We start from the raw sequence: 15,456 nt of genomic DNA, 5'->3' as shown, positions 1-15,456 counted from the left end.
GGGAACAAGGGTATTTCAGGCAAAGGGAATAATGAGAGCAAAGACCTGGAATGAGGAAGTACAGAGCACTAATAAACAGAGATATCAACAAGACTACTCTGGATGATTCCCTGACTACCTTTCCTTTTCTTTCTTTCCAAGTAACCTCTCTGCATGAGCTTCCCCGCCCCAACCCTGATTTTGTGGATAGTACAGAATCATGAGGCTGGGCACAGTGGCTCACACTTGCAATCCCAATACTTTGGAAGGCTGAGGTAGGCGAATTCCTTGAGGAGTTCGAGACCAGCCTGAGCAACATGGTGAAATCCCATCTCTACAAAAAATACAAAAATTAGGCAGGCATGGTGGAGACTGCCTGTAGACCCAGCTACTCTGGAGGCTGACAGGAAGGGGAATCACTTGAGCCTGGGAGGTCGAGGTTGCAGTGAGCCATGATTGCACTACTGCACTCTACCCTGGGCAACAGAGCAAGACCCTGTTTGGAAAAATCAATAGATAGATAATAAGAAAAAAAAAGGCCATCCTGGCTAACACAATGAAACCCCGTCTCTACTAAAAAATACAAAAACCTAGCCGGGCACGGTGGCGGGCGCCTGTAGTCCCAAATACTCGGGAAGCTGAGGCAGGAGAATGGCGTGAACCCGGGAGGCGGAGCTTGCAGTGAGCTGAGATCCCGCCACTGCACTCCAGCCTGGGCGGCAGAGCGATACTCCGTCTCAAAAAAAAAAAAAGAAAAAGAAGGCCGGGCGCGGTGGCTCAAGCCTGTAATCCCAGCACTTTGGGAGGCCGAGACGGGCGGATCACGAGGTCAGGAGATCAAGACCATCCGGGCTAACACGGTGAAACCCCGTCTCTACTAAAAATACAAAAAATTAGCCGGGCGTGGTGGCGGGCGCCTGTAGTCCCAGCTACTCGGGAGGCTGAGGCAGGAGAATGGCCTAAACCCGGGAGGCGGAGCTTGCAGTGAGCTGAGATCCGGCCACTGTACTCCAGCCTGGGCGACAGAGCGAGACTCCGTCTCAAAAAAAAAAAAAAAAAAAAAAAAAAAAAAAAAAAGAAAAAGAAAAAGAAAAAAAGGATTGTTGGGGTTTTTTTGTTGTTTGTTTTGAGATGGAATCTCGCTCTGTCGCTGGAGTACAGTGGCATGATCTCGGCTCACTGCAACCTCCGCCTCCCGGGTTCCAGCGATCCTCCTGCCTCAGCCTCCTAAGTAGCTGGGACTACAGCCATGCACTAACATGCCTGGCTAATTTTTATATTTTTTTAGTAGAGACAAGGTTTCACCATGTTGTCCAGGCTGGTCTCGAACTCCTGACCTCGTGATCCACCTGCCTCTGCCTCCCAAAGTGCTGGGATTACAGACGTGAGTTACCGCACCTGGCCTAAAAAAATTTTTCTTAAATAGAATCATGAGGCCAGGCACAGTGGCTCATGCTTTTAATCCCAGAACTTTGGGAGGCTGAGGCAGGCAGATTACTTGAGGCCAGGAGTTCAAGACCAGCCTGGCCAACACAGCGAAACCCCAACTCTACTAAAAATACAAAAATTAGCCAGGTGCGGTGGTGGGCACCTGTATTCCCAGCTACTCAGGAGGCTGAGGCAGGAGAATAGCTTGAACCTGCAATGAGCTGAGATCACGCCACTGTACTCTAGTCTGGAAGACAGAGTGAGACTCTGTCTCAAAAGAAAAAAATTAAAAATAGAATCATGAGCATAGACTCTGAGGCCAGATGGCCTGGGTTCAAAATCAGGCTTTGACATTTACTTGTTCTGCAGCCTTGGGTAAATGAATTGGCTTTTGTTCCTGTGTGCTCATCTTCAAAATGGGAAAAAGAAATCTCAGTGATTTACTGAGAGGGTTAAATGAGTTAATGCATGTAAAGCAATACATAATTGTTAGATATTAGTATTATTTTGGGTCGTTGTTGTCTTATTATTGCCATCTGAGACCTTTCTCCCTGAAAGGAGAAAGGACCTTTCTCCTTTCTCTCTCTCTTACCACTAGACCTTACCTCTCATGGTAAGAGTCCAGGCTGCTCCACTCCCTCACAGGGTTCTCACCAGTATCGTCCTTGATCAGCTGCAGAATCAGATTTGTTATTGCCAAAATGAAAACCTGTCTCTTCCCCTGAGCTTTCGCAGAAGGAAACTGTGCCATGGGAATGTGCGTTATCTGGTGCATTACACCACCATTTTTCTATAGTATGCATAATTCCACATATTGCAACATCTTTAATCATTTCTATCAGCTCTTTACCACTATTCTGGGCTAGCTCGTGCACCTTAACTTTCTTCTGTCTCAAGCAAAGGACCTCTTTCCCTTCTTTGGTTAAAATCTTCAGACCTGGGTTTGTCTATAAACTCCAATCAGTTTAGTCACTGATCCTAAGAGCAAGTCTGTAAACAGCACATGGCTCCCTGAACTGATCCACCATGACATTCTTTTCTTCCCACCTTGGGCATACAGACTAAGTATTCCTCAAGTCAATAATTGTTTTTTCTTTTCTTTTTGATTTTTTTTTTTTTTTTTTTTTTTTTTTTTTTTGAGGCAGGGTCTGTCTGTCGCATAGGCTGGAGTGCAGTGGTGCAATCACAGCTCACTGTAGCCTCAACCTCCTGGGCTCAGGTGATCCTCCCTTCTTTTTTCTTATGACTTTATCTGATTCTTAAATTCTAACCTGACCTTCGGTGAAGAAGGAGATTGCTTTCAGATCGTGCTATGCTCTCGTTGGATTCTGTCTGTGACTCCCTGTCACCAACAGGATAAAGTCAGAACTCTTCAGCTTGACACATAATAATAATAGTGAACAGTTACAGAGAACTTTCCTTGCCAGGCACTGTTTGAAACCGTGTGTGTGTGTGTGTGTGTGTGTGTGTATATATAATATATATATACACACAATAGAGGGTATATGCAATTATTATGCCCATTTTTCACATGAGGAAACTGAAGCACAGATTAAGGCAAAAATTAAGTGACTTTTCCAAGGTGAAACAGAGTGAATAGTAGAGACACGATCAAATCCAGAGTATTCACCTGCAGAAGCCTTGCATCTAACCACTACACTATACCGAGGTCCTAGCCTCCCAGGTGGCTAGGACCACAGGTGTGCACCACCACACCTAGCTAAGTTTTTGTATTTTTTGTAGAGACGGGGTTTCACCATGTTGACCACCATGTTGATCACCATGTTGGTCTCAAACTCTTGAGTTTAAGGGATCCTCGCTCCTCAACCTCTCAGAGTTCTGGGATCTTGGCCCAGTCACAGAAGGCTCCTTTCCGCTTACCCAAAGTTTCACGAACTTACCCAACAGCTATCAGCATTAACCATGAAAGAGCTTGTTTCCCCCACCGCCAAGAATCCCATTTTCAGAGCATACCCAGGGTCCCTGTTTTTAAGTATGAAATCACTCCCAACTTGTAACCAGTACTCTCCCAAACTTCATGGGAGTAAAGATCAAAAAAGCAGAGCAAGCAATCGTGACAAAATTTCTTTCAGGAATCAAAGTTGAAGGATCTTTTAAGATGATAAGAAATCATAATCAAAACGTGTCTCCAAACAGACCGTATCCCCTACACATACACACACACACACACACCCCCCACCCCTACACACCTATACACCGGACTTGCTCAGGAAGAGTCCAGTCCTGGAGACTTGGAAGGACTTCTTTGCACACCAGGCAGCAGTCGGCTTTCTCCTGCCCCAACTGCTGCCCACCCCATCCTCTGCACTGCTTTCACAACACCTCCCTCTCGTGGTAAGCGTCCAGGCTGCTCCACTCCCTCACAGGGTTCTCACCAGTGTCATCCTTGATCAGCTGCAGAATCAGATTTGTTATTGCCAAAATGAAAAGCAGAAAGAAAGAAAAGAGTTGCCCTGACCAGACAGAGAGTCTTATATGCTCCTCAGCCCACATCCTCTAATTTTTTTTTTTTTTTTTTTTTTGAGACAGAGTCTCGCTCTGTCACCCAGGCTGGAGTGTAGTGGCACGATCTCAGCTCACTGTAACCTCCACCTCCTTAGATCAAGCAATTCTCCTACCTCAGCCTCTGGAGTAGCTGGGATTATAGGTGCCTGTAGAAATTTTTGTATTTTTAGTAGAGATGGGGTTTCACCAAGTTGGCCAGGCTGGTCTCCAGCTCCTGGTCTCAAGTGATCCACCCATCTTGGCCTCCCAAAGTGCTGGGATTACAGGCATGAGCCGCCGCACCCAGCCCTCTATTTATTTAGTGAGACAGGATTTCCCTCTATCACCCAGGCTGGAGTGCAGTAACACAATCTGGGCTCACTGCAGCCTCGACCTCCCAGGCTCAAGTGATCTTCCCACCTCAGCCTCCAGAGTAGCTGGGACTAAAGGCATAGGCCACCATGCCTAATTTTTGGGGTTTTTGTTTTTGTTTTCTTTTTTTTTTCTTGTAGAGATGGGGTTTCACCAGCTTGCCCAGGCTGGTCTCGAACTCCTGGGCTCAAGCAATCTGCCTACCTCAGCTTCCTAAAGTGCTAGGACTACAGGCACGTGCCACCGTGCCTGGCCCCATCCTCTAATTTAAATTGGAATACTGGAATGCAAATCCCCTGCTGGAAAGGGGTCGGAGGGCAGGTTGATTTTAGCAAAGCCCATTTCTGAAGACTGTCAACCTGAGATCAGCTGCTGCAAACTGCGGCTGGCTCAGTCACCTTTCTGAAAGAACTGCAGCTGTTTCGTAGCTTGAGCCCTGGACTTGGGTTGTACATATATATATATATATATTTTATAACAGCTTTATTGAGGCATAATTCACATATCATACAACTCACTCTTTTGAAGTGTACAATTCAGTGGGTTTTAGTATATTCACAGGGTTGTGCAACAATCGTCACTATCTAGTTTCAGAACACTTTTATTACCCCCAAAAGAACCCCATACTCCTTAGCAGTCACGTCCCATTCTTTCCTCCCCCACCCCACTCCTGGCAACCAGTAATCTACTTTCCATGTTTGTGGATTTGCCTATTCTGTACATTTCATATAAATGGAATCACACAATATGTGGCCTTTGTGACTGGCTTCTTCTGTTTAGCATAATGTTTTCAAGGTTCATCTATTTATCAGTACTTCATTTTAATGTCTGAATCATATTCCATTGTGTGGCTATTCCACATTTTGTTTATGCATTCATCAGTTGATAAACATTTGGGTTGTTTCTGCTTTTTTGTGTTATTATGAATAATGCTGAAATGAATATTTACATACAGGTTTTTTGTGTGGACATATGCCTTCAATTCTCTTGAATATATATACCCTAAGAGTGAAGTTGCTGGGTCAAATGATAACTCTATTTTTAACATTTTGAGGAAGTCCCAAACTGTTTTCCAAAGAGGCTGCACCATTTTACAATCTCACCAGCTTCATATGAGGGTTCCAAATTCTCCACATGCTCACCAACACTATCTTTTTTTTTTTTTTTTGAGAGGGAGTCTCGCTCTGTCACCCAGGCTGGAGGGCAGTGGCGCGATCTCAGCTCACTGCAACCTCTGCGTGCTGGATTCAAGTGATTCTCCCGCCTCAGCCTCCTGAGTAGCTGGGATTACAGGCGCATGCCACCATTCCCAGCTAATTTTTGTATTTTTAGTAGAGACGAGGTTTCGCCATGTTGACCAGGCTGGTCTCAAACTCCTGACCTCAAGTGATCCACTCACCTTGGCCTCCCAAAGTGCTGGGATTACAGGCATGAGCCACTGCACCTGGCCATATTATCTTTTTTAATATTAGCCATCCTAGTTGGTATGGATTGATAGCTTATTGTGATTTTGATTTGCATTTCCCTAATGACTAATGATGTTGAGCATCCTTTAATGTGCTTATTGGCTATTTGTTTGTCTTCTTTGGTGAAATGCCTATTCAAATCTTTTGCTCATTTTTCTTTTTTTTTTTTTTTTTTTTTTTTTTTTTTTTTTTGAGACGGAGTCTCGCTGTGTCTCCCAGGCTGGAGTGCAGTGGCGTGATCTCGGCTCACTGCAAGCTCCGCCTCCCGGGTTCATGCCATTCTCCCGCCTCAGCCTCCCGAGTAGCTGAGACTACAGGCGCCCGCCACCACGCCTGGCTAGTTTTTTGTATTTTTAGTAGAGACGGGGTTTCACCGTGTTAGGCAGGATAGTCTCGATCTCCTGACCTCGTGATCCACCCGCCTCGGCCTCCCAAAGTGCTGGGATTACAGGCTTGAGCCACCGCGCCCGGCCTCATTTTTCATCTTATATTAAATGTGAGGAGTCACAGCATGACCCCATAGTAAAATCGTACTTAGGGAGAATCATAGCAGTACCTCAGACTCAACACATTCAAAACTAAAATAATGATGATTCACTGTAATCTGATCCTCCTCTTTATTTTCATGTTATTCCCTATCTGCACATGTATTCAACAAATGTAGTAAGTGCCTAAAAGATGCCAGACAACTCCCTTCCATCCAGTTGCCCAAGTCTGAAACCTGGGAATCATCCTAGACCCCTTCCTCATCCCCCATGTCCAATCAGTATTAATTCTACCTCCTTAAGTCATTATGTCCATCCCATCCCTTCCGTCTCCACTTTACTGCCTTAGTTCAGGCCATGAGTATTTCTCACCTGGATTCCGGCAACAGTCTGCTAGGATTGCTCCACCTCTGGTTGCTCTCTCCCCTCCTATTTTCCCTCTACAGGGCTCCAGAGTTTATTTATAAAACACAACTCTGAGGCCAGGGGTGGTGGCTCACACCTGTAATCCCAGCACTTTGGAAGGCTGAGGTGGGAAGATCACTTGAGCCCAGGAGTTCGACACCAGCCTGGCCAACATGGCAAAACCCCGTGTCTACACAAAATACAAAAATTAGCCGGGTGTGGTGGCGTACCCCCATAATCCCAGCTATTTAGGAGGCTGAGGTGGGAGGATCACCTGAGCCTGGGAAGGTGGAGGCTGCAGTGAACCATGATCATGCCACTGCACTCCAGCTTGGATGACAGAGTGAGACGCTATCAAATAAATAAATAAATAAAACACAACTCTGATTATGTTTCTACTGTGCTTAAAACCCTTCCATGGGCCAGAAACAGTGGCTCACGCCTGTAATCCCAGCACTTTGGGAGGCCAAGGCAGGTGAATCACTTGAGGTCAGGAGTTCGAGACCAGCCTGGCCAACATGGCAAAACCCCACCTCTACTAACAATACAAAAAAATTAGCTGGGAATGGTGGCACACGCCTGTAATTCCAGCTACTCGGGAGGTTGATGCATGAGAATTGCTTGAACCCAAGAGTCATCGCAAAAAAATAAAAAAAATAAAAATAAAACCTTCCATGGCTTCCCATTGTCTTCAGACAAATCCAAATTCCTGTGAAGGAACAAGACGATGTTGTGCTTTAATGTGGATCTGTGAATCCTTTATTTGAAGCAGTCTACAAGAAGACAGCTAGAGCCAAAAGATGTATAGCTTTATGGCTAACAAAAGAACCTACACAATATTTATATTGGCAGATTGCTTATCTAAAGTCAGGTAGGTTAATTTATAGTTTAGGTTTTAAAAACTCAGTTTACTATACCAAACGCATCAAATAGATTAAAGAGCGATTGCAATGTCCCAGAACACGTTTTATTGGCTTTGTGATCATCACGTGCTCTGTTAGAGGGAACATTCCTGTGAGATCAATCTAAAACTCCGGCATTTAAACAAATATGACAGTACTCTCTGCTACTTTTCAATAGTTTATGATAACAAGAAACAGAGCTTATCATATTTAAACTGAGATGTGACTTTGGCCCCATTCTCCTTTTGTTTATTATGCTCCTGTGTCAATAGAACATATTTGGAACTGTCCTTATAAACCTTTTTAAATTAATCAGGAAAGAAGAGAGGGAAAGAAATGAAAATAAACCAAGCTTGCAACACATTCAGCATTAGTCATTATGTCAGCTGGCTTTCTGACCTGCTCTCTCATCGTTGTTTAGGGCATATTGTCCTAGAATCACACAGATCGGATAGTATAGTTCCCCTTAACTGCTCTATTATAGATGACAACTTGGACATTATAAAATGTTGTTTTCCATTTGAGATATCCTTTCAGGTCCTACACACCAGTGAAACTAATGACATCAGCGGATCTGAAGGACCCCATTGACATCAGCAGTTCTGAAGGATCATACGAGGAGCTGACTCACCAAAGAATGCAGTTTCCACATCCTGATGACTTTATCCCCTTGACCCCAACCGCTCAATGACCCCAATTTTCCAGCCCCTCACTCTCCACAATCCCCTTAAGAAACCCAGCCCAGAACTCCTCAGGGAGATGGACTTGAAGATCTCCTCTCATCTCCTTGCTAAGCCACCCTGCAATCATTAAACTCTTTCTCTGCTGCAAACCCTACTGTCTCAATGTATTGGTCTGTTGCTGTGCAGTGGGCATACAAAGCTGTTGGTCCTGTAACGTATTTTCTAAACTTCTCTTCTTTATTTTATTAACAAGGAAAATAACTAACATAGGATTATTTCAAGTTTTCAAGCAACTTACTTCAACAGGATTTTAACTCCCAAGGCTTCTCGTCAAATATTGATAGGATCAATAGTTTATTTTCATTTTAACCAAATAAAGTAGATGATGAATAATTTTTACTTCCACACTCCTTAACTTGGCAGGCAATGCTCTGACCATGGTTTACCTCTTAACCCTATCTCTCACTACGCCCTCCCTTGAAGTCTGGGGTCTGTCCATATGAAACTATTGGCAGCTTCCCAAAAGTGCCATTTACACTTTTGTGCCTGTGTTCCCTGTACCAATCTTTTCCATGTCTTAAGAACATGGCAAAACAAATAGACAATTGGGTTAAAAATGCACCTATAACACTTCATTACACCTTTTTTTTTTTTTTTTTTTTTTTTTTTTTGAGACAGGGTCTTGCTCTATCATCCAGGCTGGAGTACAGTGGCGCAGTCACAGCTCACTGCAGTCTCGACCTCCTGGGCTCAAGCAATCCACCTCAGCCTCCCGAGTACCTGGGACTACAGGCATGAGCAACCATGCCACACCAATTATTGTATTTTTTGTAGAGATGCGGTTTTGCCATGTTGGCCAGGCTGGTGTCAAATTTCTGAGCTCAAGTGATCCACCTGAGTCAGCCTACCAAAGTGCTAGGATTACAGACATGAGTCACCATGCCCGGCTCATTCATTACACTTTTTTATTTGTGTCTGTTGCCCCTAGTATGCTATAACTTTCTCAGAGGCAGAAACCATGTCATTAATTATTTTCCCCACAGTTTATCTCAGTGCCCAACACATACGTTCATTACTATTTGTGGAATAAATGAATGAATTCATGAATGACTGAATCAACCATACCTTTACAGAACAGATCATCCTTTTAAATGCCAAAAACATCCAGAATAACAATAGGACTTAAACTATACAGGCAATCCGTGAGGCAAGTGTCAAAGTCTGCAAACAACATGAGAGAAACTTGAGGCTGATAGATATCCTCCCAAAAAAGACTTAAAAGGATGGGAGAGCCAGGTAGTGAAAGGATTGAAGGAGAAAAGGGGTTTGCACCTACGTGGATGAAAGCACAAAGGGAAACAAACTGAATGATGATACTGCCTCCCAGTGGCATTTGAGATAAAGGCCTCTATGCCAGAGCACTTTTTTGTTTGTTTGTTTGTTTGTTTGAGACGGAGTCTCACAGCCAGGCTGCAGTGTAGTGGCACCATCTCGGCTCACTGCAACCTCCGACTCCCTGGTTCAAGTGATTCTCCTGCCTCAGCCTCCCGAGGAGCTGGGACTATAGGCACGTGCCACCACACCCAGCTAATTTTTGTATTTTTAGTAGAGATGGGGTTTCACTATGTTGGCCAGGATGGTCTTGTTCTCCTGACCTCGTGATCCGCCCGCCTCAGCCTCCCAAAGTGCTGGGATTACAGCCGTGAGCCACCTCACCCGGCCCAGGGCACTTTTAAGATATAATACCTTTCGGCCGGGCGCGGTGGCTCATGCCTGTAATCCCAGCACTTTGGGAGGCTGAGGTGGGTGGATCACGAGGTCAGGAGATCGAGACCACCCTGACTAACACGGTGAAACCCCGTTTCCACTAAAAATACAAAAAATTACCCGGGCGTGGTGGTGGGCGCCTGTAGTCCCAGCTACTTCAGAGGCTGAGACAGGAGAATGGCATGAACCAGGGAAGCGGAGCTTGCAGCGAGCCAGGATTGTGCCACTGCACTTCAGCCTGGGCTACAGAGTGAAACTCTGTCTCACAAAAGAAAAAAAAATGATATAATAGCTTTCTCACATTGAGTGGTTCTGAACTATTGAGTGTGTGTGCCAGACATTCCTTAGTTTATCTCATTTAACCTTCCCAATGACTCCCTGTAGAGATACAGCATATAGTTTTGGGGTTAAACGCACAAACTCTAGAGCCAATTTTTCTGATTCTCTGCTTAATGTCTCTCCCACTTAGCCAATTACCAGCTGTGTGACTTTGGACAAATTTACTTAAGTTCTCTGCATATCCCCCCTCTTTAAAATAGGAAAAGGCTGGGCATGGTGGCTCATGCCTGTGATCCCAGCACTTTGGGAGACCGAGGTGGGCTGATTGCTTGAGCCCAGAAGTTCGAGACCAGCCTGGACAAGATGGTGAGATCCCATCTCTACAAAAAATAAAAATAACAATAAATTTTAAATTTAGCCCTTTTCCCTTTTCCCATTTGCCCCAAGAATACTTGCCGGCAGCACTTGTAGCTGCAGCATTTATCCAGAGATAACTTTGCTGTGAAATATCTCACTGTTATTATTATTTTCACATTGCTCTAGTATAATGTTTGGAAACAAAAGACACAGCATTCTATTTTTCAGTAGTGGTATTTCCACTTAACAAAATACAGTAATTCTGGTCACTAAAACTGTCAAATCCTAGAAAATGCTGAATTCCTATGTATGATGTTAACATCATTCTTGAACAATTGTTGGCCGAAGATTTGTTTGATGAACCCGATTTTTCCAAAACAATGATTCTAATTATTCCAATGACTTTAATGTTAGTTCTGTTTAGAAATAACTCCAAGAGACCAGGCGCGGTGGCTCCTACCTGTAATCCCAGCACTTTGGGAGGCTGAGGCAGGCAGATCGCCTGAGGGCAGGAGTTCAAGACCAGCCTGGCCAACATGGTGAAACCCCATCTCTACTAAAAATACAAAAATTAGCCAGGCATGTTGGCGAGTACCTGTAATCCCAGCTACTCAGGAGGCTGAGGCAGGAGAATGGCTTGAGCCCGGGAGGCAGAGGGTGCAGTGAGCCAAGATTGCACCACTGCACTCCAGACTGGACGACTGAGTGGGACTCTATCTCAAAAAAAAGAAAGAAGGAAGGAAGGAAGTCAGTCCAAGAACAGTTTTTATATTTTATTTTGACATTGAAAATCAGTCAGATTTGTTTCAGTCTCAAAGAGTGTGCTTATGTAAAATTAAATGAGTGCTGGCAGCGAGCTGCACTTTTTTTTTCTAAACAGGAAAAGGGTTAAAAAAAAAAAAAAAAAAAAAAGGAGGGCGGGTGCGCTGGCTCACACCTATAATCCCAGCACTTTGGAAGGCTGAGGTGGGCAGATCACGAGGTCAGGAGATTGAGACCATCCTGGCTAACATAGTGAAACTCCGTCTCTACTAAAAAAAACAAACAAAAAAATTAGCCAGTCGTGGTGGCGGGCACCTGTAGTCTCAGCTACTCGGGAGGCTGAGGTAGGAGAAAGGCGTGAACCCAGGAGATGGAGCTTGCAGTGAGCAGAGATCGAGTCACTGCACTCCAGCCTGGGCGACAGAGCAAGACTCTGTCTCAAAAAAAAAAAGAAAAAGAAAATAGGGATAATGTTGGCACCTATCACATAGAGTTCTCATGAGGGATAAATTCATAAAATGGTACCTGACATCATGGTAAAAGCTATATACAGGAATACGTCATTTTATTGTGCTTCACTTTATTATGCTCCAGAGATATTGCATTTTTACACATTGAAGCTTTGTGGCAACCCTACATAGAGTGAGTCTATTAGTGCAATTTTTCCAATAGCATGTGTTTGCTTCATGTCTCTATGTCACATTTTGGTAATCCTTGCAATATTTCAAACTTTTTCATTATTATTGTACCTGTTACAGTGATCCGTGATCAGTGATCTTTGATGTACTATTGTAATTGTTTGGGGGTACAACGAACTGTGCCCATATAAGAAGACAAACTTAATCAATAAATGTTGTGTGTGTTCTGACCGTTCCACCAGTCTGCTGTTCTCCTCTCTCTCTCCCTCGCCTCAGGCCTCCCTATTCCCTGAGACCCAACAATATTGAAACTAAGCCCATTAACAACCCTACAATGACCTCTAAGTACTCAAGTGAAGAAAAGAGCCCCACACCTCTTTAAATCAAAAGGTAGACATGATTAAGCTTAGTGAGAAAGCAATGTTGAAAGCTGAGACAGACCAAAACCTAGGCCCCTTACACCAAGCAGTTAGCCAAGTTGTAAATATGAAGGAAAAGTTCTCTTTTTTTGAGACAGGGTCTCAGTCTGTTGCCCAGCTTGGAGTACAGTGTCCCAATCCTGGCTCACTGCACCCTCCGCCTCCTGGGCTCAAGTGATCCTCCCACCCCAGCCTCCCAAGTAGCTGGCACCACAGGCCTGCACCACCACACCTAATTTTTGTAGTTTTTATAGAGATGAAGTCTCGCTATGTTGCCCAGGCTGGTCTCAAACTCCTGGACTCAGGCAGTCCTCCCACCTTGGCCTCACGCATTACAGGCGTGAGCCACTGCACTCGGCCTTAAATTTGAGACAGGGTCTTACTCTGTCACCCAGGCTGGAGTGCAATGGCACGATATTGGCTCACTGCAACCTCTGCCTGTCTGACTCAAGCGATCCTCCCACCTCAGCCTGCTGAACAGCTGAGGCCACAGATGCATGCCACCACACCCTGTTAATTTTTCTGGACTTTTTTGTTTCTTTGGTTTGGTTGGTAGAGACAGGGTTTTGCCATGTTGCCCAAGCTGGTCTTGAACTCCCTGACTCAAGCGATCCACCCACCTTGGCCTCCCAAAGAGCTGGGATTACAGGTGTGAGGTATCAGGCCTGGCCTGGAAAAGTTCCTTCCTGGAAAAGTTCCCGAAGAAAATTAAAAGTGCTACTTCAGGGAACACACAAATGATAAGAAGGTGAAACAGCCTTATTGCTGATACGGAGAAACTTTTAGTAGGCTGAATAGAAGATCAAACCAGCCATAACTTCCCTTAAGCCAAAGCCTCACCCACAGCAAGGCTACCCTCTTTAATTATATGAAAGCTGAGACAGGTGAGAAAGCTGCAGAAGTTTGAAGCCAGCAGAAGTTGGTTCATGAGGTTTAAGGAGAAAAACCATCTCCATAAGATAAAAGTGCAAGGCAAAGCTAGACGCAGTGGCTCACACCAGTAATCCCAACACTTTAGGAGGCCAAGGCAGGTGGATCACTTGAGGCCAGGAGTTTCAGACCAGCCTGCCCAACCTAGTGAAACCCTGTCTCTACTAAAAATACAAAAATTAGCTGGGCGTGGCAGCACACACCTGTAATACTAGCCCTTTGGGAGGCTGAGGCATGAGAATTGCTTGAGCCTGGGTGACCGAGGTTGCAGTGAGCCATGATTGCACCAGTGCATTCCAACCTGGGCGACAGAGCGAGACTCCGTCTCAAAAAAATAAGTAAAATAAAATAAAACTATGGTTTTCATGTGACATGTTAATTCACGTGACTGCCCACTCTAGCCCACAATTGCCATAGGTATCATTACATAGTAAGAGTGATGGGCAGATCTTGGCCCGGCGCAGTAGCTCATGCCTGTAATCCCAGCACTTTGGGAGGCCGAAGCGGGCAGATCACGAGGTCAGGAGATCGAGACCATCCTGGCTAACACGGTGAAACCCCGTCTCTACTAAATATACAAAAAATTAGCCGGGCATGGTGGCCAGCGCCTGTAGTCCCAGCTAGTCGGGAGGCTAAGGCAGGAGAATGGCCTGTACCTGGGAGGCGGAGCTTGCAGTGAGCCGAGATGGCACCACTGCACTCCAGCCTGGGCCACAGAGGAGACTTCGACTCAAAAAAAAAAAAAAAAAAAAAAAAAAAGAGTGATTGGCAGATCTGCACATCAATAGCAAATGGGTTCCCTTCATTCTTGTAAAGCTCTCCATGATTCTGCAAGCCTCCTATAATTCATATTTTCTTATACCTGGGCGCTCTATTTGAGAGACTGAATATATGAACAGCAGAAACCAACCCCCTTATCTATAATAAACAGCACAGGAAGCAAGCTTGCTACAAGTCAGACTTGTAGAAAATCGAACTGCTATTTCTAATGATGATACTGGAGGCCAAACAACAACCCCTGTAGCAATGGGCCCAAATGCCTTAACTAGTATCTTACAGCTTCCTTAATTTTGTCACAGCTTCTAACATAGGTCCAACCAAAGAAAGCCAAACATCCACCCCTAAACCAATCACATTCCGCATCCTACTACTCGTTAGCCCAGGTACAGCTTCTCCATGCCAACACCCTCCAATCAAAGAACACCTTGACGGCTTCCCTTTTTGATAAAGCTTTCCTACTCCTCTGCCTGCCTTTGAGTCCCTACCAAATGCAAGTGATGATGGCTGACTCCCTTGCTATAGTAAGCTCTGAATAAATAGCCTATGCTTTTCTCATTTGGTTGATATTTGCTTATTTCCACATATTGGATCTAGTAATTCACGAAATTCCATGCAGAACTAATTTCCAAAACTTTTTTTTTTAGACACGGTCTCCCTCTGTTGCCCAGACTGGAGTGCAGCGGCACTATCACGGCTCCCAACAGCCTTGACCTCCCAGGCTCAAGCGATTGATCGCCCCCCGCCCCGCCCCGCCCCGCCCCGCCGCCCCCCCGCCCCGCCGCCCCCCCGCCCCGCCGCCCCCCCGCCGCTCCCAGCCCGCCCGCCCCAGCCTCTGGGGCAGCTGGCACTACAGGCGCACGCAACTACATCTGGCTAGGGGTGTGTGTGTGTGTGTGTGTGTGTAGGGGTGTGTATGTGTGTGTGTGTGTGTGTGTGTGTGTGTGTAGAGACAGATCTCACAAAGTTGCCCCGACCGGTATCGAACTCCTAGCCTCAAGCGATCCTCCTGCCTTGGCCTCCCAAAGTGCTGAGGTTACAGGCATGAGTCACCGCGCCGGCCTCCAAACGTTTTTAAAAGATACTGGTGCTATTTCTAAAACATCCAAAAAGTTCGCGTGGAACATCCTTTTTACTTCACCTTAATAACCTAAATCAGCATGCTATAGGTCTCGCATTTCCGAAGAAGATCTTCTTCCTGGAATGGACGCGGCCTTCTGCCCACAAGAGCGATGGCCCTGGTGCCCGAGCGCGTGTGCAGAGCGTCAACTGCTGCGTCTCCCGCAGTCCCCGCCCGCACCA

The 15,456-nt window shown here is 45.4% G+C and overlaps 1 protein-coding gene across 8 annotated transcripts in view; it reads right to left on the bottom strand.

Annotated features, from left to right (window-relative positions):
• HSD17B6 (hydroxysteroid 17-beta dehydrogenase 6) overlaps nucleotides 1-15,425 on the bottom strand; it is a 37,739-nt gene extending 22,314 nt beyond the window's left edge. For 2 of the 8 annotated variants that reach the window (XM_015152034.3, XM_077952937.1), the window contains exon 1: nucleotides 15,296-15,425. Coding sequence is in view for 1 of the 8 variants with exons in the window: in XM_028828983.2 (XP_028684816.2) it covers nucleotides 2,013-2,182 (170 nt within the window). In the remaining 7 variants the exon portion in view is untranslated. Of the gene's footprint in view, nucleotides 1-2,012; nucleotides 2,304-3,617; nucleotides 3,823-4,046; nucleotides 4,234-10,469; nucleotides 10,652-15,295 lie in introns of those variants that run through there. The other 6 variants (XM_077952935.1, XM_077952934.1, XM_015152033.3 and 3 more) reach the window with 6 other exon arrangements.
• Nucleotides 15,426-15,456: the final 31 nt, after the last annotated feature.

The sequence above is a fragment of the Macaca mulatta genome, chromosome 11 (assembly GCF_049350105.2).
Source record: "Macaca mulatta isolate MMU2019108-1 chromosome 11, T2T-MMU8v2.0, whole genome shotgun sequence".
NCBI classification, from domain to species: Eukaryota; Metazoa; Chordata; class Mammalia; order Primates; family Cercopithecidae; genus Macaca; species Macaca mulatta.
Note: the sequence above shows the minus strand (reverse complement) of the source record. Positions and strands in the feature narration are given on the sequence as shown.